This window comes from Molothrus ater, chromosome 6 (assembly GCF_012460135.2).
Source record: "Molothrus ater isolate BHLD 08-10-18 breed brown headed cowbird chromosome 6, BPBGC_Mater_1.1, whole genome shotgun sequence".
NCBI lineage: Eukaryota > Metazoa > Chordata > Aves > Passeriformes > Icteridae > Molothrus > Molothrus ater.
The window spans coordinates 29163860-29191740 of record NC_050483.2 but is presented as its reverse complement, the minus strand read 5'-3'; the positions used below and the strand labels follow the sequence as shown (position 1 = coordinate 29191740).

General features: G+C 37.5%; 1 protein-coding gene across 1 annotated transcript in view; it reads right to left on the bottom strand.

Moving 5' to 3' along the window:
• DCAF5 (DDB1 and CUL4 associated factor 5) overlaps positions 1–27881 on the bottom strand; it is a 67198-nt gene that overhangs the window by 28966 nt on the left and 10351 nt on the right. The window contains exons 3-6 of the mRNA XM_036383857.1: positions 24172–24208; positions 21593–21732; positions 19373–19502; positions 4065–4278 (exon numbers count right to left, since the gene is read on the bottom strand). Of these exons, the coding sequence (XP_036239750.1) occupies positions 4065–4278; positions 19373–19502; positions 21593–21732; positions 24172–24208 (521 nt within the window). The remainder of the gene's footprint in view (positions 1–4064; positions 4279–19372; positions 19503–21592; positions 21733–24171; positions 24209–27881) is intronic.

Below are 27881 nucleotides of genomic sequence, written 5' to 3'. Positions count from 1 at the left end.
TAGTATTTGATCAATATTTCCAAAATTCTAATGCTGACAAGAAGAATAGAAACTCACCCAGCACTGTGACATGACTAGACAGTCTCACACATTTAATATTTGTATATAATTAAACACTTGTGCATACTAAAGTCAGTGGGACTTGAGTGTATAAATAAACTGTTTTTAAAATTGTGGACCTGGATGCCCAGAAGAATGGATAAATTATGTTCTCACACAAATCTCTGTAGCCAACAAAGGCAGTGGGAAGCTGAGAGTCATGCTTGATCCATCCAGCCTATCTTACCCTTCCTCTCTTTCACAGCTGTATGATTGAAGTGAGCTCCTGGATAATGCAAACACCACATCATTTTGAACCTGTTTATGACTCAACATCAGAGCTCTTCCTCAAAAAGTAGAAAAATTGGTGTCATGTGAATAGGTCATTACACCAATGACAAGGACGAAAGAAAAAATTCTGAGAGGAGCACACAAAGGTAAGTTTAAATGGGTGCAAATAAAATATGAGGTAAATAATGCCTCTCATGCTTTGGTAGTTGCAAGAAACAAGAAAAGCATGATGTGGCATTTCTAGGAAAATTGCTCATGTATATATATATATATATATATATATATACACACACACACACTGCTCATTGACTTTGAAATCAGGCTCACAAGGACTAGGACAATAATGCTTTTGGAGGCAAACAATAGTTGGCAAGGCCACAAAGAGAAAAAAAGCTGTTCATCCTCTAAGATCCCCATCACTTAGCTTGTGCTGCAACCCACAATACCTGCAACAACTCAAAATCACATAAGCATTTCAGAATGTATTCTTAAAAAAGAAGAAAACAAAACAAAAACATTGTAGTTAACAAGTGAGTCTTTCTGCATTTGGTACCTTAAAGCATTAATGATATATCATTCTTTGCTAAGAGGTTTCAATCTACTTGCATCTCAGATGCTCCAGTAAAAGGAGGTGGTATACAGATCACTGCACACCGGCTGGTAGCAGGCTTCCCTCTAGAGTGACACATCAGGAGCTCTAGCTCCAAGTCCTTTTGAGTACCTATCACCATCTGTGAGCACTAAAAAAACAATACTGAGAAAATATTAGAAAATCTAACCCCCATCAACAGACAAACCAATCAAACTGTTCCCCAACTAGTAGTCTGTGTTTTGTTTCTGCAAAAAAATATCATCATTTTAATACACATACCTTGTCCAAGTAAGAACACTTCTGGTCATTTTGAGAACTTAAGCATTTGGCTTCTTAAGATATAAAGGCAATCTCCAAGAAAACTCTTAAGTTGTGTGCTTGCAGCTCAGAATCTACTCATTTCTGCCATATCAGAATGCAATCCATTTGGAACAGGGTGTTATTTACCTTTACTGTAGATTTTCACCACTGTATCAAAACAAATTTCCAAAGGCAACCCAAAACTAGCAGTTACAGGGTTTTAAACCCTGATGGCCAAAATTTACAAAAAAACTTCCTGTGAGCAAACGGTTTGCTATGTACAAACTTCAGAGGAAGATTAGCAAAGGCTACAGTTCTGTGAGGAGCTGAGTCTTACAGAGCTGAAAGGCCATCTCTCCATCTCCCATCTATCTTCTGATCCCTATATCACATCCAAATGCTTGTCAGAACCCTGAGTGTCAGTACAAGTCATTAACCCAGGAAAATAAGTAAATGCTGCTGCCAAGTAAGGAAGTGGTATCAGTGAAAGGTCTTGCATTACCTCTGCTGGACAAGGCCTCCCCCTTTCAGCAGTTCACTTTTTTCCCAATGCAATTGCATTCTAAACAGTGATGAGTTAAGGAGAATCCTTTCTTATCAGAGTTAGAATATAGTATAAAAATGCAACTTTATGAAATGAATTACCTGTGCAGACAACACATAATAGTTTTTGAACACAGGAGACTCCATTTTTAATTTACTGTGCTCTGTAAGAAAGGCACAACCTAACTATTTAAGAAAGCTTAAAACAGAAAAAAATATCAAGTTGGCAGTTTAATAAAGATGAAAAGAAGAATCGAAGACAAAATCAGAGGTTCAATGTGAAAAAATTGCTAAAGAAGCCTTCCTACCACAAGTGCCACTCACAATTGGAAAGCAACTTGCTAAGCCACAAGTCCCTTCAAATGAGCCTTAGCCCACACAAAATTTTGATCCTGAGGAAATACAAGCAAGGTATTCTGTAAAGCTTACTTTGCATGGATCTCAAATGAGACATTCTTTGTAAATGCTAAGAACAGCAATATTAAAAGGGTGAGGCAACTGGAGCCAGATTAAACTGGATACAGAACTATTTGTTCTTTTGATGAATTCTGATTTGCAGGGGTGAAGACTTGCATACGTTATACAAAAGCATACTCATTGTATAGAAGGGTGAAACTCAAAAAAATTATTATTTTGTTCACTTTGTCTATCTTAAAGTAGGTTCCAACTCTAATCTTCTTTTCTAGATATACCTGCAACTGCAATTGGGTTCCCTGCAAAAGGCAGTCCCTATAAAGGCTATCCCTAGTGTTGACAATCTTAGCCACTGAATTTGAACATGACTGGACAGTTTCAGACAGAGTTGGAGCATGTGTTGGCATTTTCTGAATTCATTATCATTTTTCCTTCCAGTTAGAAGATGGGTATGAGCTTGTATCTAAATGTCAAATTCCACATCTCTCTAACATTCCATAGAAAAGTTCATCTTCTCTATTAGCTTCATATAGTTTTACGAGAGACTATAATAGTCTTTTGCTGATTTCCAACTCATTAGCAGCATTACCTGCTGCTATTTATCTGAACAGAAGGTCTGTCAAGCCACAAGAATATAAAGGTTTTTTTAAATGCAGGCTCCTGAAGTATCGCATCAGCCTGATACAGAACAGACATACTCCTCCTCTTAAAATAACACCATACCCATCAGAAAATGCCTTAGAAAGCAGAGCAGCATATACTAAGACTTTTCTCTACATCTTTAGTAACAAATGAGAAGCCAAATTATGTGTCAGAGTGTACACATAAATTAAGCTCTACACTGAGTTCCAGAAGAGAAAAGTGTATTATCTTTAGGCTGACTAAATAATGGACCACAAATTGTCAGTAGTTTTCTTCTTAACCAACACTTGTGTTTTTCCAATGCTTTAAAGTAAGCCACTCAATTATTTTAAATGAGTTTCATTATCACATTTTCACACTCTTGTCAAAAAATATTCAGAACTAAGGAACACTGCTCAAATTCAGTGACATGAATGTATTTCCTTCTTGCAATCTGAAAGAAGCTCAACTCTGCCTCCTGCAGCAGCAGCGATAGAACTAGTGATCAAGTTCTGACCGCAGGAATTTTGCTGATGACAGTTAAGAAATTTTCAGATCATAGTTTGATACTATCATAGCTTGAAAATACATATTTTGTCCTTAAACAGTGCTTGTGATTATTAAATACAGCTGTCCAAAGACAATATCTGGCTCTAGAATCATATGAACTTCTGTTAGCCACTTTATGTGTGACCTATTTCTTTGTGATCAATAGTAGGGACAGAGCCCTGCCTCAGTGAAGTAATGGACTATTCCTTTCTAACCACCTGTCATCATCACTTACAGATCAGTGACTACAAAGTCCTATTCTACCTGATCTAGTAGTCAAGTATTAAAAGAGAAACATTATAATTTGAAATAAGAATTAATAACTCTATAAATACACAATATTTACATTTTGTGGAATTGCCTCTACGCCACTCTGTAACAAAACTGAAATGCAAGGAAGATGCTTCCTTATCATATGTAGATGAGTAGATAAGATTGTATTAATAGGACCTAAAAAAACAGCAAATATTTTCTTCTGCATGTAATCTTCCAAGTAAGTATAAGATCACATCAAACAACAGGTAAAACTTCTCATGTGTTCTGGTATATGTTTTCCTTCTTTCAGAGCCCGCATTGCAAAACAGTTCTGAATAAGCCTGTACGTGTCCCGCTTCCTGCATTATCTGCTGAATCAGAAAGAAGCCACCCTCACAACGGTGTTCCCAAACAGTCATGGAAACTCTGGAGACTCAGGGCAGCATTGCTTGCTTATTACCTGATCCCGATCACCTGCAAAGCAGCAGCTCTTCATGGTGCAGGAGTTGAAGTAGCCCTGGTTGTCGAACTGGAAGACGGGCAGGCGGCAGTGGATGTCATAGAGCACGGGGGGCAGGCGCCGCCGCAGCGCCAGCAGCTGCGTGCCGTTGCTGTTGAACCGGACGCTCATGGCGCTCTGAAGGGAAAGGTTCCCACCGTAGCGGAGCAGGGAACTGGGAAAAGACAGGTGGGACTAAGTGAGATGGGCTGCACATACCAACTCAACTACTTAGAGATAGAACTCTCTTTAATCTTACTGAGGCTTTTCAAACAAACAAGTCCAGGAAACTATAATCTTATTTAGTTTCTACTTTCAATTCCTGAAAAATCTTAATATGAAACCTGAATGACAAGCTATCAAAATGCTATGTTTATAAAGTCTTCAGAAGAGAGAAGTTAAAGACTCTGAGTAGTTTTGTTAATAAAAAATACATTAGCAAAGTCGGACAGAGCACTTTGCCTTAAAAAGGCTGTCGTTTTACTTTTGTTAGCTGGTTCTTGAACCAAGCAGTCTTTTCCCTTGCTTTGGCAGCAGATGACATTTTCTCCAAATCTAGACAGGATGGCCATTCTCTCTCTCCTGCTTCTATTTATATCTCTACAGGGCATCAGAGGATGTTTAAACTCCACAATCAGTTCCAGATGTCTTAAATAAAAGGACATCTTACTAACATGTTATTGCAAGAAATGCTAAAATAAGTTACTTAGCTAATCTTCAACTAGCTTAATCTAAAAATACTGCCAAGTAGGCAAGACAATTATGTTATCACATGACATTATTACCTAAAACTCTCATGTGGCAGGATTAGCTGGTTTCCTTGTCCCATATAAGGCTGTATATTCAGAGCTGGAGTATTTGTATCCATTCTTATTGACATATACAAAACAAAACCAAAGGTTCACAAGTCTCCAGACTGTCTTTAAAAAAGTAACAAATATGGAATTTGTTCCATAAAGCAACCTACAGTTAATCAAAGCACACCTTAAATGCAACTTTTACAGATTTTCTGTTCTTTTCAAGGACTTCATTCAATCTGCATACTTGAAATGATTGCGTATATGGAAAGCGAGCCAAAGATGGAAGACATTTCATCATCTCTTTTTTTGTTCAGTGATCACTTCCTAAACAGGACTAGAGCTCAGTTTTTTTGTGAACACTTCTGTTTTGAGCAATAGCCATCAAATCTTGTTGAGAGCTGTAACCTTTATGCCCCTTCTGGACCAGAAAGAGCATGCCAGCTCAGAATCTGTAAATTCTAGAGGGAAGTTTATTCATAGATTTAAGTGCATAACACCTTTTGATATAGGCCTTTGCCCCAACAACTGTGAAGACTGAGTCACTCCACATGGATGGGAAGCCACATTCCATGCAGGTTGAAACATGCATCATTGCCTGAGATACCATGGAGTTAAAAAAACATTGTTCCTAAGCCAGAGTTAAACAAAACCAACACGAAATATAAGATTCTGCATAACGAATGCCCTAGAAATATGCTGCTCTCTCATACACACACTCTTTGTGCACTGAGCAGTCAAAGCCAGGGTGCCACAAACCCACCAGAAGTCACATTTTCTAAGCCAACTAACTAGTAAGTTCTTAAGGCTGGGCACCAAAACTTCACAACACTTTTATCAGCGTGAACAGTCCTGGTGTCTCATGTTCTCCTCCTCCAAGGCAAAGCTTTTATTAATCATGTTCAAGGTATTTAATTAAAACCAGAGAGAATTTAATAGTAGAAACTGTAAGCTTAGAGACAAGGATTTAGGATTCCTCTCATCAGCCCTTTTTTCTGTTAATTGAGATCAATAAAGTACTCACCTCAAAATACTCAGGCATTAAAAATCAAAACAAAACAAGATAACCAAAACATATATGATATTTTTGCCTCCTCTTTTCTGATAGGTCTTAGCAAGCCATTTCTTTTTCTATGGAATTTTCCACTTTCTTCAAAAAGGACAAATAAGTAAGCTAAAACATTGTAAATCCCCCAAAACCCCAACCCAACCAAGACTTAACACAAAAAACAGGCAGAAGAACAATTCCAGATTTTTTTTGGCTATGAAAAGTTAATTTTTAATAAAAAATATGAGTTGTGCAACATGAATAAGAAGGTCATAACAAACATGCACCAACCAGACTTAATGTTTAGGTGCAACCATCGCTGCATCAAGATTAAGTTTCTCCCCTCATTACCAGTTCTCCCCCTTAATCCAAATCACAGCCCAGAATTCTCTCCTGCCTGCACATGAGTGAGCCTACCAGATGCCCCATCCTTTCAAGTCTTCAAGCAAAGTTTCCATCATTGCTAGTATTATGCCTTGCCTGATATCATTTGAGCTTATATTTTATAGCAATAGGAGTGCAATATTAAACTGGCTTCCATTCTGCTTACAGATGTTTCATTAAGCGCCTACAGCAGTCAAAGGTACCAAAGCAAAACTTGGAATTGAATTCTGTATTGTGCTGCAGTAACTTCAGTGTGACAAAGCTCCAAAAGAATGTTTGACTTCAGAGATTAAAGGAAGCAAGAGAGACTAGAACTTCAGAAAAAAATATCCACACGTGAAAAGTCTAGAATTATGGAGCTGCACAGTTAATACTTCTCAAAAGATACACAGTTTTGCCTGCCTCAGACCCTCACTCTGCACAATTCAGCCACACATGTGATGGAAATACAGTTCCTGCTGCAGTTTTTTTTAACATTTGGCTCAAAAAAAAGAAAACCAAACAAAAATGAAACCCCCTCAATAACAAAAAAAGCAGTGAGCTAGTTTGGCTGATACAGAAAGAAATACTAAAATAGCTGTTTGCCATTCATTTATAATGTAAGAGCAACGACTTCCCCCATTTGCCCTAATTCTGGCCCCAAAAGCCTGACACTATAGCTCCAAGTGCAGCATTTTGTGTTACTAATCACAAGACAGTAGTTTTCTGTTTTCCCCAACCTGCTGTGTCCTGATTGCTTCCTCTCTGCCTCTTTGAAAGGACTTATTAAATTAACTGCACAGTGTTTTCCTTTAAGAAACTGAAAAGAGGCAGCAAGTAGTCAGGTGGGGATGAGGTGAACAAACTGACACAAACCCCCACCAAACATCCACTTCCTGATCGAACAGAGGAAAAATATTTGCTCTCTCTCTCTCTCCTCCTAGGACAGAACATCTAAGATATGTTCACAAACAAGAGGGGGGGATGTGTATGGAGGGAGTGCAGCTCATGGCTCTATCTTGGTGGCAAAGCTGCTCACCTAGTTCTAAACAGAGGACATATAAAGGATTTGAGAAATCTCTCTTTCTCTGCCTCATACTGCAGGCAGTGCACATGGTAGCAGTACTGAGAACTGAGGAGCCCTAAGACTTCAGTAATTTGCATCATGCAATTTTGGTGATTTTAGAACAATCATGATAATTTTAGGAAAAAAATAATAATTGCCCGAGATGCCTTCTAGAGTATCCATCTCCATCAAAATTGCAGGAAAAAAGCAGTCAGCCCTTTCCAAGAAAGAAGCCAGCAGAAGTTATTTTTTACAATACTGATACTCATTAGTACTAAAGAGAATGTCTGAATCAAGGAGCTCTAAAGACCTTTGAATTAATCAGAATGAGAGCTTTTGCACTTCTTTTTTGGAGAGTGTGAAGGGGAGAGGAAGAGAAGTGCTGTGTTTAAGCATGTTCCAATGACTATATGCACCAGGGTGTTGTGCTGTACTTTTAGTCAGTGTTACTTTTGGATTTTTTCACAGAGGATTACGTGGGGCAGGGTAGACATGTTTGGATATGTTGCTCATGTTAGAACTGCCACTTCCTGCATGCACTAACAAAGGAGTTTCAGAGGCACCACCTTGTTGCAGTTACTAAAAGTTTACTGATGCAGCACTCCAGAAACAATACTCTCATCTTGAAGACACAGACCACCACAGCTAGTGAGAAATCTGAAGGCAGTACTAAAAGGACACTTCTGAACAAGATGAGTGCTCTTTCTGCCAGAGGCATTATTTTTATGAATCCAAAGCCAGACTACTCAGATTTACTCTGCTTCCAAATTTGGCTCACCCAGACAGCTGTGGAATGCTGATGTTGCCTACCAGCTCTGGAAGCAATATAGAGAGACACATGCACTTCTGAGTTTTTTAAAAAGTCATATTGTATGATTAAGAGAAATATTTAGTCCACAGATGGAACATTGCAATCCAAACACACATGCTGGAGCTGGAGGGAGGCTGAGGAGAGAGAATGGACGATTCTATGCAATATGGTCATTTCCGTAGCTGGATATGCAGCACGCAGGCAGCAGGCAAGGGCTGACTAAACACAGCTGAGCCAAACAATGGAAGGCTTTGAATCCACCAGCAGCACCACTAATGTAAATAATTTGGTTAACTGGCAGTTAGTGGAGCAAGGGAAGGAGCAGTATCACTGCATTGCAGTACAGACACTGTCCTTGGGACAAGAGTGTCCTTTAAGAAAAGAAATTAATTAAGCAAGGGAAAAGTGTTGGTATCATAAACAGCAGTGAGTGAGACTAAGTTAATGAAAGAATGACCTTAAAAGGAAAGAATGAACTGAATGCTTGTAACTAATACACCATTGCATACAACTGTGTTTGTCAGCAATTCTGTAACCACAAAATTGAGAAACTTCTAACTGTGCAAAAAAATAACTGGAATGAAACTTGGCAGACAGAATTTTGGCCTAGAAAACTGCAGAAAAGTTTGGGGGTTTATTTGCAAGAAAATTATTGTGTGTTTAAAAGGACACAATTAACATAGAGTCTGAAATAAACATTTAAGAGCCAAATTAACCAATAACAGAAAAGTCAGCACAATATTGAGCACAGTCTGCTCAATAATCATGCAGACCTTTTAAAAGTAGATTATAAGTCTCAGAAATCTCAAGACAGTTTCTTTGAAAAACAGATAAATTGTGTCTAAGCGTACATTTCATTTTAAGTATTCTAAGTGTTAACAAATGTGAAGGAAGTCCATCTATGTCTGAAGGTATACAAGCTGTACTCAAGATTTTATTATTTTCAGAAACAAGCTAATTTTTCTAAATTCTATCATCACTACTTCTGATTATCTTACTACCTTCACAAGAACTGTCTCCAAGAATCCTTACCAGGAGTAAAGGGTATTTGCTCAGACATTAAACAATAACCAAATAAAATAAAGGTTGTGTATTATTAGCAAAACTAATATCTTTGCTTTCCTTCAAAAAGAAAGTACAATGAAAATTAACTCCATCCACCAAGATAAGAAAAGTACAGAAGTCAGGGTGTTCAAGAATGTGACATTTCTTTGCTGTTTACTGTTAAGGTCAGAAACATATAAACTAGTTCAAAATGGAATCTCCCCATCATTAATGAACTTTCCTGCATGGCAAACTCAAAGGTGAATAGAAGTTTTGCTGTTCCCTCCAAACCATGAGGGCAATGTTTTAATTTTTTTAAATAACTGAGATTCTTATCTGATAACAGACTTCAGAAACTGGAGCCTTAAAAACATCAAACATCACCATTTATGTACCCGACAATGTAACAGCACAGGCTTGCCTAGTTTGGCCCTTATGACCTAACTGCATCACTGAATGAAAATGTTGCTACATCAGTGATCTCAGGCAGCTCTTCAGAAAGCATTGTAATTCCCTGCATTCTGCCTTTATTCACAGGAAAACAGCTCAAGAATGTCAGTATTCTGAGGAAGATGGCAAGGGCAGAGTAAAGAATGCTAAATTCTCCTCCTCATCTGTATGACTTTTATCCTTTCAGGAGTTAAGGTTACATCTGCCATTGCAAAGAGTGAACAGTAGCAAAAGACAACAAGCAGGGAAAAAAAAACCTGTTTGTTTGAATGCTTCACATCCTCCTCCAGCCCTAGCCAAGGTTTGTTTAGGTCTTATTACGCATCTGTTCACATTCTCCTGTCCTAGGTTTCCCCTCATCACAGATCTGTGGGTCACCAGGCACAAGAGTGTCCTATTCTCATGTAGGCTAGAATCATGTAGGTGTTACTGTAATGTAAGCAATAAATGAGATCTAGTAAGCAGACAATTAGTTTTTCAGGGAAAAAACACCAAAAACCTAACCAAACAACAATAAAATTCAGCTCAATTTAAAAAAAAACAAAAACAAAAACTTGAGAATACAATGTAAAAAGCAACTGTCCAACAACCACAAACTAGCTGAAACACCTGATCTTTTCCATCCTTTTCTAATCCCTAAATTCTCTGATCAGAGTCCATTATGCAGCCTGTTCAGAAATAGCACCTTGTAGGATGGAGTACAGACTGTGACAGGGAACACTGCTCAGCTAAATCCAGCAAAACACAAAACAACAGGTTCCATCAGATAACCAGATAGAGAAGATACACATACAGTCAGACATGGCATGGGAAAATGACCTTTAGGCCAAAAAAAGGAGCAGGATTTGTTCCCAAAACCAAGCACTCACCAAAGTCCTTACAACACAAAGAACATGGATATCAGAGAATGTTACCTTCGAAAAATAATCTGAGTGTACAAGTTGGCAATTCCTCCTGAAGAATGAAGCCATTTTCATACCTTATGCAAAATCAGTCACATGTCAATACTGCAGTCTTACAATAGATTTTTTCCTGCACATTTCTGTGCTGCAATTGTTGTCTTGCATTAGGAAAGCTTATGAGTAACATCAGCCACGGATTTGTTCTCTTATCCAATAAAAAATATATATATATACACACACACACACTCCCTTCCCTGCTTTCCTCTAGTGAAGCTGCAAGAATTTTTAATTTACAAAAACTACACAAGTACTTATTAAAGAAAATAGCAGCAAGAAGAAAGTAGGACTTTCTTTTGACAGGAAGAGTGGCAAGATCCAAAATGCTCCTGCAGTAGAAGAGTCCAGTCTTGAACTAGTAAAGCTTTTGCCTCTAGTAGGTAAAAGATGAATATAAACTTTCACCTAAAGCTAAGTGAATATAACTGCAGGCATACCTTTGGATTCAACAGGTTGGTTCTACCACAGTTTCCCCTGGACTGATGTTTCAAAGACTAATTCCCTTCTCTTACAATAGGGTTAAACTAATTTTTCATATGTTCTCCTAGTAAATGTACTAAGAGGCCTTTAATTTCAGTCAACAATTTTTTTTATTTTCCTTTCTCCTTTTTTCCTTTTTAGACAAAAAAAGTTTCTCTTTTAATTCCCTCCATATTAAATTGGATATAGATGGTATAGATGTGATTAGGGCAAGATTTACAATGATTACTGCTATTACTGCTATTACTATTTAAGAAAGCCCTCTACAAAACCCCATTCAATCTGAGGTTCTTTTGAGCAACAGATTATACTTTCAAAATTTGCATTACAAGGACAATACCTTGCACTTAAAATTCTTGCTTTAGAAAGACCTGGGTGCTAAAGTATTTCAAAGCTAACAAAAAGATTAAGCACCATGAGGCTTTTGAAGTAGGTAGTTTTCCCTTTTCTTGGTACAGGAAAAACTGAGGGCAAGAAAGGTCAACCAACAGACCTAACCAACACTCTGAAACAAAACCAGGTTTCCTGACTTCTTGTTTACAGTTACACATAGTGTTGAATATCTAAAACCTGAATAACAGAGCAAAGGGACAGTATTGAGTTTAAGTGCCTGCCAGAACCAAGAGTGCTAATGTGAGGATGCTGATAGGTGTGAAAAAGTTTCATCTTCAAATCAGAAAATCCCAGTGCATATGATAGAGCACAATCAAGACAGGAGAGGCCGAACAGAAGAATGACCATAGCCCTATCTGAGAACAACAAAGAATTAAAAGCTGAGCTACTAAGAACACTCTTTCTATTATACAATTTAAACCTCAGTTCTCCACAATTCAGTTGTGTCTGATCAACAAGTCCAGGGATCCTAGAGGAAAGCTAAAAATCTTTCTAAATACACTCCACTCCAGGAAGGACACCAGACTAAACAGAGAAACCTAAGCTAAACCCTCTATCCCGAGAGGGCTGACAAGATCATGCATAAAGCAGGACTGCAAATGAAATATGGAGTGTGTATATCTAGAATATAGCTAAGTGAGAGGGCCCTTCCTACGTTACCATCCCAGGAAACTCCACAATAAGGACAAGGCATAAGGGTGGGAAAAAGAGACTACAGTACCTGGTTCACACACTTAAATACCAGGCAGTATTTGGCAGACTTGCAAAGTTAAGTATTTCCAGACTATTAGGTGATGCTTACACCAGCAACAGAAATTACTGCTTCAGAATAAAAAAATTGTTTAATAATAAATTCACTGATCTACATAGTTCAAAACTTTAGGCTGCACTCCTGTCTTTAAAGAAAAAAAAAGGCAAAAAAAAGCACCAAATGACTGAAGATGGCAACGACAAAAAAAAAGGCTCCTCAGGCAGGAAAGTCATCAACATGACTAAAGCCTTGATGATTGTTACCATCTCTCCTTGCCCAAAGACAAAAAAGGCTCATTTGCAAGTATTCCCTTTTTTCCCCTCAGTGAGAAGAAAGAAGGAAAGGCAGAGATACTTATATATTTCTAACTTTAAATTAAGTCGTTGAATTTGGCTAAATTTGTGGCAAACATTTTTGAGATTTATGTTTACAGTAAGGAAATCAAAGCCAAAAGTCATCCAAAAACTACTGCTCCCCCATATGCCTTTACTATTCAAATGTTCTTTCAATACATCCCAAAGATTCCCAGAAAAATTCCATCCCATGAATTTAAGCAATAATTAGTTCACTTTCTAAAAGTTCAAAAGGGAATTTTTAATAAATAATGGAACACAAATAGGGAGGGAAAGCATCTACGTTTAGGTTTTGTGTAATTTGGGGCAAATATGCCAAGTTGGATCTGGTTAGATCTTTAAATTCTAGGTTGAGAAACTGATCAGTTGAGCTGCCTCAGTAGCACAGAAGTATAACATGTGAGGATGGTACATGTGTGGGATGAGTTCTATTTTCTGAACTGCAAGAGAAGACAAATAGTTATTTGAACTATTTGAGATGGTTTGGTTGACCCATATTAGTGAGTTCCAAAACAGCATTTAAAATCTGTTAAACTGTAGCCTAAATGGATTACTTTAAGCAACATCAAATCAGTCAAAATTCACACCAAATTATTCACACTACTAGGAAGAGAAAGAAATTATAAGCCTGACAATGATCAAGTGGTTGCCAAGATACACACATTTCTCCTGCAGTCCTTAATACAGTGCTCTGCTCAGAGCAGGACTGATAAAGGTCTCCAAACAGAAATATGCAGCACGCTTCTATTGCACTGAAATAATTGAAACAGGTATTTGCCAATTCAACGATGTAGTGAACTGTTCCTCCTGCAGGGACTTTGTGAATCCCAAGGCACTCACACTGGAAGTGATGAGTCAGAAGCTTCTTTCCTTCACATGAAAAGTCAAAATGTAAGACAGTCAAAGTAAAATTTTAAATATCCTCATACTATTCCTGCCATCATGTATCACCTACAGATTCTACATGAAGAAAATTCCCAATTGACCAGCACTAGCTTTTAAGGAAAGAGCCCTGAACCTTAGTAAGCTCACTGTCAGAAGCAAATCCTGTGTCTGGTCCCTGAATTACTATCCCCAACACAATCACAAACAATACTGATCCCTCACACTTGCAGAAGCTCAGTATTTAATCCAACATACCAGACATCTTGGTAACACACAGATTAAAAAAAGGCAACAGTTACTTTGTAGAGTGAACTCAGGAAGGAAAGCTAGACAGATAAAAATTCCGCACATGTGTGAGCATTACTCAGAAAATAACTGCCATCTCTGTTCTTCTTGTGGGATCTCTAAGGATCAAATACCTTGAAGGTATGACCCTAGAAACTAAAATTGGCAACCACTGGAGACCTCAATCTATGGACTTGTACTCAGTTATGATGCTGTGTTTATGACCTTCAACATCACCACAGAGATTTTCTAAAGTCCTCTCTATGCAACAGGTTACAAATATCACCTGTGGTACAGACAGAGCTGCAAATACTCATCTCCCTTTCCCTTGCACATCCACTTATCAAAAAAAAAAAAAAAAAACCAAACAGATTTAACCATGCCATTATTCAGAGGTAATATTCAGTCCTCTCTTGCAAAGCTGATCTACTTGACATGCATTTAACTAAACTATGAAGAACTGCTCTCAAATTTCCTGTAGTTCTGGTAGCTACCACTCCTATTTTGATACTGAGAGAGGCCTCCTAAACCTTAAACCTAGCTTTTCCAGCTACATATCAATCTAATACCACCTGCAAGATTTCAATGTCCATCTGTATTTTCCTCTTGCTACCAGACCACTGATACAAAACCAAAAAAGGTAATACTCATCAGGTCTTTGAAAGGCTGGGAACTCAATGAAGTAAGATAAACTACCAGTCAAAGCAATCAGGAGCCAAGAACTGGATTTTCAAAAGTACCTATGATCTCCAATACATGTGGACCAGAAGTTATGGACGTCATAGATTGCTTTAAGAGTTGGATTGTGTTTACTTGCAGTACAATGAGTAAGCTCAACACCTAGTAATTAGCACTTGGCAGAAAAGCTCTGTTCAAGACAAGGCTTTAGGAAATACAGTCAGTTCAAGACCAGCAGCACAGTGCAGCCACACCTTCAAAGTCGTCCACACATTGGTAAGATCAACACACCTCAACATTCATAAACCTGCTAAGGTGAGTCCTCTCTCAAGATCCCCTGAACATAATTTGTTTACTACAGGGAAGAAATTTCTATACCTCTATATTTTGCTTACTGTTTAATGAGCTAATCACTAGATGATTCACTAATAGCTAACAACATGTGTTCCTTGTCCACAGCTTAGGAGTTTGCTTCTCTAGATTCTCAGCCTTATTGAAGCATGAAGATCAGTTTAAAAACATGTGATGGTCATTAATAGGACAAATCAATATAATTTTGATCTCAAAAACTTCCACATATGTTGATGTAAGTGGTGGGTCAGAGGGGAACATAGGAAAAGAAAGCATTAAGGGGACAATGATAATATTTTCTTAAGGGAAAATGCAGTCTTTTCATTTCAGTAAAAAGAATGAGATGGTCATGGAGCTGCATGGAAAAAGAGAAGGGAGAACATGAGTACCTAACAACAGCTGAAATTACACAGTCTTTGCTTGAGATATATAGGTACTCCAACTTGCTGAGTTTCCCCCAGCAATCCTGTAACAATATTTTTAATACATATTTTATTGTAAATAGTTTAAGAAGCACAGACCTCCCTCTTGAGTTTCTTTTAAAAAGGCACAGCTTCCAGACCCCATCTAGTGGTGTGAATGCCTTACAGCAGTCTCCTCAATCAAAACCACATTTAAAGCTTTTCAACTCACTCTTTTTAAAGAAAAAACAATACAGATGGTTTCAGTTTAACGTCCACCTGAAGGAATAGAAATACTTACACATTCTAAAAATAGAAAAATAAGATTTCCAGAATCACTAGTCAGCTTATAATTGTAGAATTATATTAGTTCTATATTTATAACACTTCATATGCTATTTCTGAGGAGCCAATCCACCACATCCAGATCTTATTAGTATACTGGGAGAGGAGGAATCTCAATTGCTGCACTAAATCTGAGACAGCAGAGATATCAAGCTGTGAATGAACTTTGGGAAAAAGCAAAATGAATCCGCCTCTGTATCCTGACTCAGTCAGCAAGACTAATCAAATTATGATTATTTGAAGTGAGCTAAACTTTCCACAATTCAGACTGTGCAACTGTCTCTAAATTTCTCCATGCATGCCAAGAAATGCTGGCTTTTCAATCACCTCCTTCACTGTGGCAGCCAAGCATAAAGCACACCCAGCCTCCTATTAGACAGTTAACCAATTCCACGGTACATTAATAAAATCTACTCAAAATCAGGACTTCTTTCCTAGCCCTAAAAGTATTCCATTTAAAATTTTTAGGGGTGTTTAATGTTGTCTAAAGAAGTGGACAAAACTGATTTTCCTGGCTGGAGGCATACAACAGCAAGCTGAGACAAATTCTCCCATAACTCCATTGGAGAAGAGCCATGTATTTCAGAGAAAAATATACTGCTGTAAAACTTCTCAGATTTTCTGGATAAATAAGGAAATACAGCTCATTTGTTCCTGTCAAGCAATGGAATCTATATCTGAATTCTCTAACCTACAAGGATATGACTGCTCTATTCAATGTTTTAAAATGTAGAGCTATTACCTTAAAACTATACAATTAGCCATATTCCAGTCACTGACGCACAAGTTTAGAAGTTAATAGGAAATCTCCCCTTTTCTGATAGTCCATTATCAAGCTGAACAGCATCAAAGAAAAACTATACTTCCTCTGAGAAGTCTTTGCTGATTAAAATCAGATATTCAACATCAAGCCTGATCCCCTTCAAATGAGTAAAGGCCCCCCAATTCCTGTGTGTTTTATCAAACCTCACCTATCTCTGTAAAAAGCCTCAACACACACAGTGCTGTTGGCTGCAATACGTGTTGTGTGAAAATATTGCTAACTACAATGTGAAGGTATTGCTAACTACAGTAGTGCTACTGGCCACAAACAGCTAGTCTTTGGAATTCCAAGCTTCTCACTTGCTGGATTTTGCAGACAAGCAGCAGCAAAATTCCCCAGAGCAGCCTCCAGTTATGAAGGAAAAAGTAGTGACTGCATTATCTAACTCTGCCTCCATCTGAGAGCAGACAGTAGTTGGGACCATGAGTTTTACGGAAAGTGTTATACCAGCAGCAAATTATTAACTACATGTAACCATGTCCCATATTGGAAGAGTGCTGTGGTCCAGCCTAGCCCACTGGGAGTTAAAATTTTGGCAATCCACAGTAAACATTTAAAAGTATTTAAACTTCTTCCCTTTCTTACTACCTATTCAACCTCTAATCAAAACTGCGCTACCACAGAATGTGACAAAGCAGCCAAAGTTGAACTGATCTGGTACTTTCTATTGGCACAATGGGAGAATGATAGGAGTGAAAATCTTCCACAGTGGCCTCAGTGTTATGATGGACTACATCAATACCGAAGGACTGGAAGAATTTCCCTTGATGGCTTAAGGCATAAAAATCCCTCACAGGTGAACATCATATGCAGCAATGTAGATGAAAAAGTAGACTAGGGAAGAAACAGACAGACCTAGCAATTGTTTACTGTTGTTATTTGTTGTCATTTTATTGCAAAGGTTTCATATTGTTGTCTCCTTAGTGCAAGAGGAGACAACAAGGTCTCATACCTCCTCAATGTTTCTCGTAGGCAGCTCCTCCAAGCACTGACTCTTCTCACAGTAGCCAATGGAGTCCAGCGTCCCCTCAACCAACCAATTCACTCTTTTATAACACTCTTCTTATTGGCTACAGCTGTGGCCTGTTAAAGTCAGGCCTACTCCTAATCTTTAATAATTAACCCAGCTGCAACTCTTTAGGGGGTAAGATTGCTTTTTACACTACCTTCACCTTCCTATATCCTATCCCCCTAGAGTTATTTATACATTATGCTATTCAACAATCCCAGCAAAGATTCAACAATCAAACAAATACTTGTCCCTCAAAAACTTCTATTCCTTCATCTTTCCTACACCTCAGGAAGAAATACATTCTCTTGGATACCAAAGACAGTATAAAGGAGAGCTACATACATGTAGGGAAGCAAGAATTTTTACCATTAGCAGACCTTTTTGACAGTGAGGAAAGCATCTGATACAGTAGTCTTCCTTTGCTGTGCTAGTGGCATGCTTACAAAGGCAGTTTCCTGTTTATGCCTAGATCATGGAGAATTTCAGGGCTCTTTAACCCATTCTTCCTATAAAAGTAACCAACCAAAGTGTTTTTGGCCGATCTTACCTGCAACTACAGCATCCTTTATTATTAATACAAATACGGAAAATATTCACAAACTCCCACATATACCAACTTCAGTTTTATGCAGTCTACCACAAGTACTTACAGAATTATGTGGATTACTTTATCTTTAACAAGAACTAGTTTTACCCCCTGATAATTAAGTGTATTTTCTCCAGAAAAGACTGTAACAAACTGAAATACACAGATAGATGTGTAAATTCTGGCTTCCACTTCCTCACCAGAATGAGGATTGTATCTTTACTGAGCTAAAATTAATTTCTTTTTCCTCATATGACAAAGTGAATTGGCCACAAATACATTAAAAAACAAATTCCAGCTTTCTAGATTAGCAAATTAGCTCTACAGAGACAAGTACAAGTTTTGTCAAATGCTCTGTTACTTTAAATAGACTAAAAATCCAGCGTAATTTATTTAAATATGAGAGACTCTGACTTTGGCAGCCCACTAGCAGGACACATATTATTCTGAAGAGTCCTCTTTCCTGAGAGTTTCATGGGGAAAAAATCTGCAGTGGCAGCAGAGTGATTTAGAGCCATTTTCTTTTCCCAAGCCAAGCATACACCCTTCTCATTGTGTTTTGGACACATCTCTGATCAAGCAAAGGAGGAGACCTAACGGCTGTCCCAGAAAAATGGTAGCTGAAAGCAGACTTAACACCTGCATTCATTTATGTTACAGCTGGCATGCAGCCAGACTTAACCCACCACAGATTTTTATGATGGAAAAATGAACATTCACAATCTGAAAGACTGAAAAAGCTTAATCTCTCATGCATGCCAAAGTCTGGTACCAGACATTGTATACATCCACTTTAGAACCCAGTCTAACCATATTTCAAACTGCAACCTAATTCTCTTAACTTATTTTAAACTCTGAGTATATCTGGAAGCACATTAGACAGCCAAATGATTATACAGATGTCTGTATCTCTGAGGAAGCCATGTTAAACTCATAAGCGCTGAGTAAAAAGCTGCCTTGACCACACTTTCTAGTCAGCCAATAAAAACTGAGCTGGGCATGAAAAACAAACTGTAAACCAGGCAGTGGCATCACAGCTTCTTCCAGTAGTACCAAGACAGTGCTAAATATAATGATGAGAACTTGACACAGCAATCCAAGCTAATCTGCAGTGGTGAAGCCAAGCAGGCTTTGGAGCCTTGACTTACCTTAAAAATGACTTACCTTAACACTGAAAATCTAGCTCAATTTTAAATCAACTTAGATCAAAAGTATGAGGAAGAATATTAATTATGCAAAATAATTGATTAACAACACTGCTATTAACTTTGTTGTGCATATTTTCTTACTAACATATATACTGACTTAAATTTAAAAAAAAAGCAGCATGTCATCACCTCCCAAGGGAAAGAAATAACACAGCATAAAAGAAGGTCAGCCAGCCGTACCTCTGAGGCTTACGAATATCCCAGAGTCCCACACCTTCCTTAGAGTTGGCAGTAGCCAGTAATCTGGGTTCTACTGGATTAAACATCACACTGTGAAAGGCTGATGGGTAGTGTGCCAAGCAGAAGGGCTCTGTTGAAAAAGTTGAAATTTCAGACATAAGAACAAACAATGCATTCAACTGTTCATGCAAGGAGTTTGGCAGCTGAATATGGAAACAGCATAACAAGATCTGAAGATATGGAGACATGTTCAAACCACTTCTCAAGCTGACACATCCAAAGCAATATAAAACCTGAAGTTTTAAAATCCACCCACGTGTACATTAATTCTGTCTAAATATGGAAAAGGACACACACTGAATTTCAAGACACCATTTTCTTTATGGAAGGTTATCAGAGTTTAAAACTAGCTATTCAAAGATCAAATACTTGAATCTTTTTAAGGTTCATTACCAAATGCTCATCTGATAAGGACTATACATGGAGGAGCTTCTGAAAGCTTCCTAGTAATATATGCCTGAGAGTTTCCACAGCACCTGCTGATTACCCAAACCATAAATGTAGCAGCAATTGTTTCTAAGGGAGAATAATATTACAAGAAGTGAAATAAATTTGTATGAAACTCAGCTTAAAGCAAGCTGCTAACCCTGGGGAAAAGAAGCCTACCACCTCTTAAGTGCTGTACTAGCAGACAAGAAGAGTGCTCCTCTTGCATAAAAAAAAGTTAACAGCTAGCTCTTGCTGTTCACATACAGAGTAGAAAACCTGCTCATTCAGACTCTTCCGCTCATAAGACTGTGTTTGGGCTGCTACTCTGCCTTATTTATTCCATCAAAATACCGTCTCCATGAAGAGTGGGGAAAAGCCTTGACTCTGTTACCCTCTCTCTGCTTCTGTGCGCTTTACAGCTTTAAGCACAGTCTAATTCTCTTTCTTGTTTGTATCTTCTGTGGCATGCTGCCACTCTTTAAATCAACTAAGAAACCAGAATCAATTTCTATTTTGAGCCAGGGATTTGGCCAGACTTTCCCATTCACTGTTTGCTTTGGTGCAATTCCTGTGTCATTCACATGCTAGGGAGACAGTTCTTGTCCCTGTCTGAGCCACCAGTGCAGCACCCTTAGCCCCACAAGCACTTCCAGAGCTATGTGATTTTCTTTCCTCATTTTCCTCATTACCACATATGAAACATGGTTAAACAGGCAACCCTCTCAAATTCCCAATACCTTATGAAACCACTGCCTATGAAGCAAATGAGACAGAATTAACATTTACTTGTCTTGTCTGTACCCTCCTTCCATGCTCTATTACAAGTTTTTTCATCAGGCATTTTCTGTCTTAGTGTTTCTTTAGCAGTGATGAAAACAAAGGTCTCTGACCACAGATGAAGCTCCATGGTGTTATTCATAGACATAAGTCAAAAGTAAAAACAAGAAAAGAAGCCAACTTCTGTCCTGCCAGTCTGCCCAAAGGCTTTAGAAATTGCTGCTGGTCTGCCAGGAGCTCCAAATAAGGTTTAACACCAAAAGTGACCTTCTATGTTTGCATCATCAAATCAGAATCCTGCTGGGACATAAAAGGCTGCGTTATTAAAATGGCAGCCCCCACTGAGAAGTAAAGGCCTACATCAGCTGAGTGGAGAGACAAACATCAGATTGCCAAAGGGGCTGGGTTTTAAAATAAACTTTAAATTTGTGTATATTTCCTTAGTCAAATCATTCACTAATCAGTCACTAATTACTGGTGCTTTCCTTCCTACCTTTATTATAAATAGATTGGCACCATGGTTTTCTTCTAAGATATCAAAAGTTGCCTTTCAGCCTGTCAAAGAAAGATTACAGGAGCTAAACTAATGAGGCACTAAGTCATTTTAACGAAAAGTGGGGGGATTGCTTTTCTATTGTTCCTTTTGCTCATTCACTATTGTAGCTCTTATACACTGGAGTATGAACATTTTTCTGAAGGGAGCAGCTCAACACTATTTTTAATAAAAATTATAAGTATATAAATTTTTATAATTTAATAAAAATTATAATTTAAGACAGTAACAGAACTGTAAAGACTAGGGCTTGCCAGTCACTGGCCAAAAGAATTATGCTTCACTTTCACCCTTCTCCAAGACTCACTGTATCAACTGTCCCAGATAAACATAACTTCTCTCTTCCTTGCCTTACCTGAATTCTTCCTACATCAATTCTATTTTCCTTCTAGAGATCTTACCTCCATGGGAAGACTCTCGGATGTCCCAGATCAGGACCCGGCCATCATCAGATGAGCTAGCAAAGATGTTGTCATTTACTGGGCTCACTGAAAGGCCGTACACTGCATCCTCATGGGCAAACACATCCAAGGTCTCCGTGCTGGAAGAGAGACACAACATAGTGATTCTTCCTTCTTTTGCTATTGTTTTAGAAAGCAAAGCATTTACTGCTTTATCTACCTAGTAATACTTTGTGACAAAGTTTCTGTAATTTTACAAGAAGACCCTTGTGTTCAATTAGAGTAAAAACCAAACAAAATACCCATGTATAGTGACTTCATGCTATGAGGGGAAAAAAATCTCAAAATAAAACCCAAGCATTAAATTTTCCTATACTGCAAGAGGCTACAGAACACATGATGCATTAGATTTAAGTTTGGGAGGATGTAATAGGAAAGGGAAAGAAGTCTTGGGACCTCTGGAGTAAATTTTTACTACTTAATGTAAAAAGGAAAAGACAGAAGTTCATTCTTTAATACAGCTTTTTGTTTTGTCCTAAAGTTCAATTGAAGCTCGCATAAGAGCAACTTTCCAGATGGCTTTTTCAGTAAGTTTTTTTTTGGTTTTCAGGATTTACCAGACCTATATTTTTCCATGTAGAAAGAACAGCAACAAAACCAATAAAATAAAAATAATTCCCCCAAAAGTATATCTAGATTTCAGCTGTTCCACAGCTATTAAAAAAGAAAATGCACATTCTCCAGTCTTTTCCCAATGTTTCAGATCATCTAAAAAGCTGGAATAGTGGTATGGAGAGGTCAAAAACTGAAATACTAAATCAGAAGATTCTGGGACTGCTTCATTTCCTTTAAAAAGTCCCTTTATTTCTTTAGGGAAAAAACTATATATACTATCCCTATATCTCATGGAAACAGCACCAAAGAGATCCCACATAAAATCAGCATTTTGCTCACATGGCAAATGATGTTTCTAGTGGCAGATCTACTAACTCTATCTCAGGGACCATTAATAAAAAAGGGGAAGAAAGCAGTAACAGAAAAAGCCATTTAAAGTTACAAAAAAGCAGTTGACAGATCAAGTGTTATCATGAAAAAGAGATTAACTTTCCATAGAAATCAATCAGAATTTGGTCTACTAAGGTTTCTTTAGAAAGATCATACAAAATAGCCTTAGAGGAAGGAATTCTGTATGGATTACAACTGGACTTAGCATATTTAAAAAAAAAACAAACTGATAACAAAAGCACATTAAAAATATGCACATATCAAAAAGACTTATCAAAACATCTAAACAAGACACAGCAGGAAAAAATGTGTTATATAGAAAAGCAAAAATTACAAAGATCTTGTAGAATCTTAAAAAGTCAGAACACAATAAACGCCAGCTTCTAAAACTGACATTTCCACGCTTAATTAAAACAAGAAAAACAGAACACCAAACAAAAAAACTCTCCCAAAACCAAACACACACCCCCCCAAAAAAACCAAACAAAACACCTCTCCCAAAAGGCCTAAAAAGTTAAAAACAACAACAAAAAACCCCAAAACAACCAAACAAAAAAACCCCAACAAACCCCAAAACAACCAAAAACAACCAAAAACAACCAAACCAAACCAAAAAAACCAAACAAACCAAACCCTAAACAATGATATTCCTGACAAACCATCAGAACAGAAGACAAAATTACTTTTGCCCAGCTTGCATGTAAGACTTATGCAAGATGCAGACATAAGGCATGATGGATGGAAGGCAGATATACACTGAACAATTCAATGCAAAGGGCTTTCGACAAACACATCAAGAAATAAGTCCACATTATGTTACTCAGGAAACTCAAAGAAATGTAAGGTTTTATACCTCCATTCTTGCATATATCTCTTCCTGCTTTTTCTTTATTTTCTTGAGTTCATGTTAAATCAACAGTCAACACTTAAATCTGTAGAAGTTATTAGTACGGACCAAAATTCTAAAGTTTTTTTACTTCAAAAGCAGTAAGCTCAGCAGACACGATGTCTAGAGAAGTCCAATTCAATATATTACCACTACTGTATTAATTATACTTTGAATAACAGCCTAATCTTGATGTAGCACTACAAAGCCCAATTCCCAACTGTTTTACAGTTTTGGTAGAAAGTAAGTGCCAAAAGCAATATTCTGCATGTCAGTGTGGAGAATCAGGCAGCTGCACCCAAAGTTTAAAAAGGAAGTTAGATAGGCCTAGCATTAGCCATCTTAAACACAGGTCAGGTGAGTCTGTTGAAAAACAAGAAGTCTGTATGTGCCAACAGTTGTTTATGTGCCAGAATAATCTACTCAGAATCTACTGTGCTGTCTGCAGGAGAGCATATATATTTAATAATCATTCTCTTTCCCGAGGTCAAAATAATACAGAACCCAACTGCTGAAAAAGAAAATGGGGTGATAGGAAATACTTCATTCCAGTTATGAATTTAGATAAATAAAAAACAAATTTCAGTATTAAAACACAGTTCTCCTAAACCATTAATTTAAAACAGAAAATGCCTCCAGTGAGTTGACATTAAAGGAGTTCTTGAAGCAGTGGAAACAGTGTATTTACCTTTCAACATCATGGAGTATAACTTGTTCATCATTGCCTGAAAAGAGAAATATAAGCAATTAACACCATGTTCTAGTGGTTAAAAAGCATTATTGTGAAAAAACCCCAAACCACTTTTTAAAAAAAAAATTTACAATTTCAAAACCAATATTGAAACAGAGAAGACCAGCTCAGTACCTATGTGGTTAACCCCTGCTCAGTTATATGAAAGGTTCTATGTGATATCGCCAGTCACGATCAAATGCACCAACCTGTTTCATCTGCTACTGCTCAACAAATAATTCTATTTAAATATGTTACTTGTCATTCTTTGTCCAGTTTGAGCTTAAGTTTTGAGATTTGAAATAAAGACCATTACATAAAGCAACGGAAGACTTTAAACTCTGATCAAAATACATCTTTCTTCCTGCTCAAAGGATGCTTAATAAAAAGATTGTGAAAAGTGAAAAGGGATGTCATAAATGAAATGCATATGGCTCCCCGATCAAATATTGCCAGATAACACTGCCAGCACTCAGGGTTTTGCAACCATTGAGAAGGCATGAACGTGGCAGGCAATGTAATTTTTTCTGTAACAAAACAAAAAACCAAAACCAAGTAACAAAAACCAAACCAAGTAACCAGACAATCATATCACTTTGATCACACCAATTGAATACAATGGAAACTAACCACATGTGCACAGGCTAAGAGGGTCACAGCCACCAGGTAATTCCAATAGCTCATGCAGAGTTTTTCAAGCTATAACAACAGATATTTTTTTTTAGTCTATGTGCTGAATATTTCATTACCTAAATTTGGCACCTCCTCTTTAGAAATATTTAAGGACACACACACTTTTATATTTAATTCAGAAAAAAAAAAACATAACCAGAAAGCAAAGTCATATTTTTATGCTCTGTATATCTTTGTAGTTGCGAAGCTTTCCTAATGCACACTAAAGAAAGAGGTTCAGAAGGAGCAAGATTTCATGTTATGAGCATTCTTAAATGTTCAATGGACTCAATTTTCATTTGTCCCATACATATTTCAGTTGTATTCTGTCTCAACAGAGAAATATGAGAAAGTTTCTCTTTGACAAGTGAGGTATGAGATTTTCTACAACCATTTCCTCTTTGCCCAGGCTCCTAGTAAAATCGTGCCAGCCTTAGATTACTGCAGTAGCTCATCTTTTCCAAGGTACAATAAACAAGTCATTTAAGTGCAAGTGTCCTTTGGTCATTAATTGTATTTAGAACTGCCCATTATATTTATTACACACTGCTTATCCCTAGTAAAACTACTCTAGTGCCTACATATTTCACCAGCGAAAAACACAGCTCAGTTTCTCCAATGACAAAACTTCCTCCAGCAGACACTCTTCAGTCTCCACCCAGTATGAACAAAAGAATCATTCCAGTTGTTTGGTTTCAGGCATCCAGTCATCATGGGATCAAATTCCCTTCCATCACAAGCTCCAAAATGGGAAAGAAAGAATGAGAGTGGAATAACCATTATTTTCCTCTGTTCTGTGTGTGGGAGGAGAAAGTGGTGACAAAAATCTAGCAACAAACTGGATGCTTCTGGTAAGGATTCATCCCTGCAGAAAACACCACTGCTGTTCAACCCAGAGGGGGATTCCCACTTACACTGTTTTTACTTTAACACTGGAGAATTCATTCTTTATTGAGACTAACTGGGTCATAATTGTGTACACAACTGTGTCATTTATAATCTCTCTTGTTTTGATAACTGCAGTTAAAACAATCAGAAAGACAGGAAGAATCTGCCATTCCCTTCAGTTAAACTTGTAAGAGTGAAATACCACAGAGCACATACAGAGGAGCACAGTTAAGGTGGCCTAAAAGCCCGTATCTATCATATAAGCACTAAAAAAACAAATTCAATTTCCTGTAGGTTAATTTCAGCTTTTCATATACCTAACATTAAGTGCAAATAAAAAAAAAAAAGTCCATGCAGTTTACTAGGAAGGGATCTTACATTTCAAATGTTGCTGTACTCTCAGTGTGTGTGGACAGAGAAGGGCAAAAAAATTCTCCAGAGAGGAGAACTTTTTTGGGACAGTTTTTTCCTCCAGAGATTACATGCAAAATATTGTCCACTCACTTCCTGCCTTCCATTTTTTGTAATGGCTACATGGGGTGCTTGCTCCTTCAAAGCAAAGAGCTCTGAAATTCCTTGGATACAATCCAATTTGTACTGAAGTGGAAAATCCCTTCTCCTCTATTATCAAGAGTTGCTTTAGAGAAAGGTCATCAGATCCTCAGTCATTAATCATTGGCAGTCATTTATTTACAGAATAAATTGAGTTCCATGTGACTTGTGCTAGTTTACATATGCCAATTTTTAATTTTGGGGATTTTTAAGTATTATTTTTTAAGTATTCCAACTTTGATGATTTAAATACAACTCCAAACTCAGGTGACTGTGTGACAATCAGTAGATCTTAGAACCCACAATTCTTTTAGACTTTTTAAGAATCTCCCAGAACATCGAGAGAATAAATATAGATAGCCCCATTTTACCAGCAGACATAAAACAGATGGTACATCTAAGCCATGCAGCAAAATGACTCTTTGCAAGGGATCCAAGAGTCAGACTCTTAGCCCTTGCAGATGAGCTCACTGAATCTTGATGGAGGAACTGAAAGAGTTCCTGACTCCTCCAATGGAAATAATTTCTGGCAGAGGCACAGTGTTTTTATGCAAACTGGAGGAGGAAAAAGATATGAGAACGGCCAGTTTCTCTGTGCATCAGCTGTCACAGCTCATCTAACCTGGCATCTTAGCAAAAATCCACCATAATCAATTATATAAATCTTTAACTGCAGGTGTTAACTTCAGTAACAAGGTACAATCACGACACTCTTCTGCCTTTCCTGTGAAAACAGCAGCCTCTGACAGCGAAGCCCAATGGACAGAGGGCTGAGTTGGACATGAAAAAATACCACTCCAGCTGGTCAAGCAAGATTTGGCACTCTTCATTCCTTGAATATTCATGTAAGGTTCCATTTTTCTGAATTCAAACTAAAGTAAGAGACTCTGGCCCAGAATTCCCTGGAATCACTTGTGCAGAATTATTCATTTGAAGACAGCATGTACTGCTATTTTTCTCATAAAACAAACACAAGACCGCAGAATAAGAAGATAGGCATCGCTATTTGAGAGTCTAGGGGTTTATTCCACCTGAGAAGTATAACTGAATAATTTCATCCCTGAAATTTGACACCAGCTTAAGCTTTGTCATGTCTTTTTCTAAGGGATATTATAATTTTAACACAACATTGAGAAGCTTCCACCATTCACATGCACTCAGAATCAATCTCTAGCATTGATTTACAGTTCACAAATATTAGGTCAAAAAGGTAATGAAAGGCTTTGACCCAGGAGTCTCATAGTACCCAAAGTAAGTCTAGCTGTATGTTAATGGACATACTGACAAAAGATACAAATTCTCACCTATTCTGTGACCATGTTAGATCATGGAAATGAAGTACAGCAGAAAATGGCACTCAACTGCATTGACACTTTTGTGCCTTTTTCTTCTCAATTCAATTTTCCTGCCTATCACAACACTTTAAAAATCAAGTGGTGAAATGGATCTAAATTACAGAAATTATTTCCCCAGAACAAGTATATGTCCACTTCCCTTACCTAAGTTTTCAGACCGAATTATATTTTCTATTAAAAAGTAGATTTATATTAAAAAGA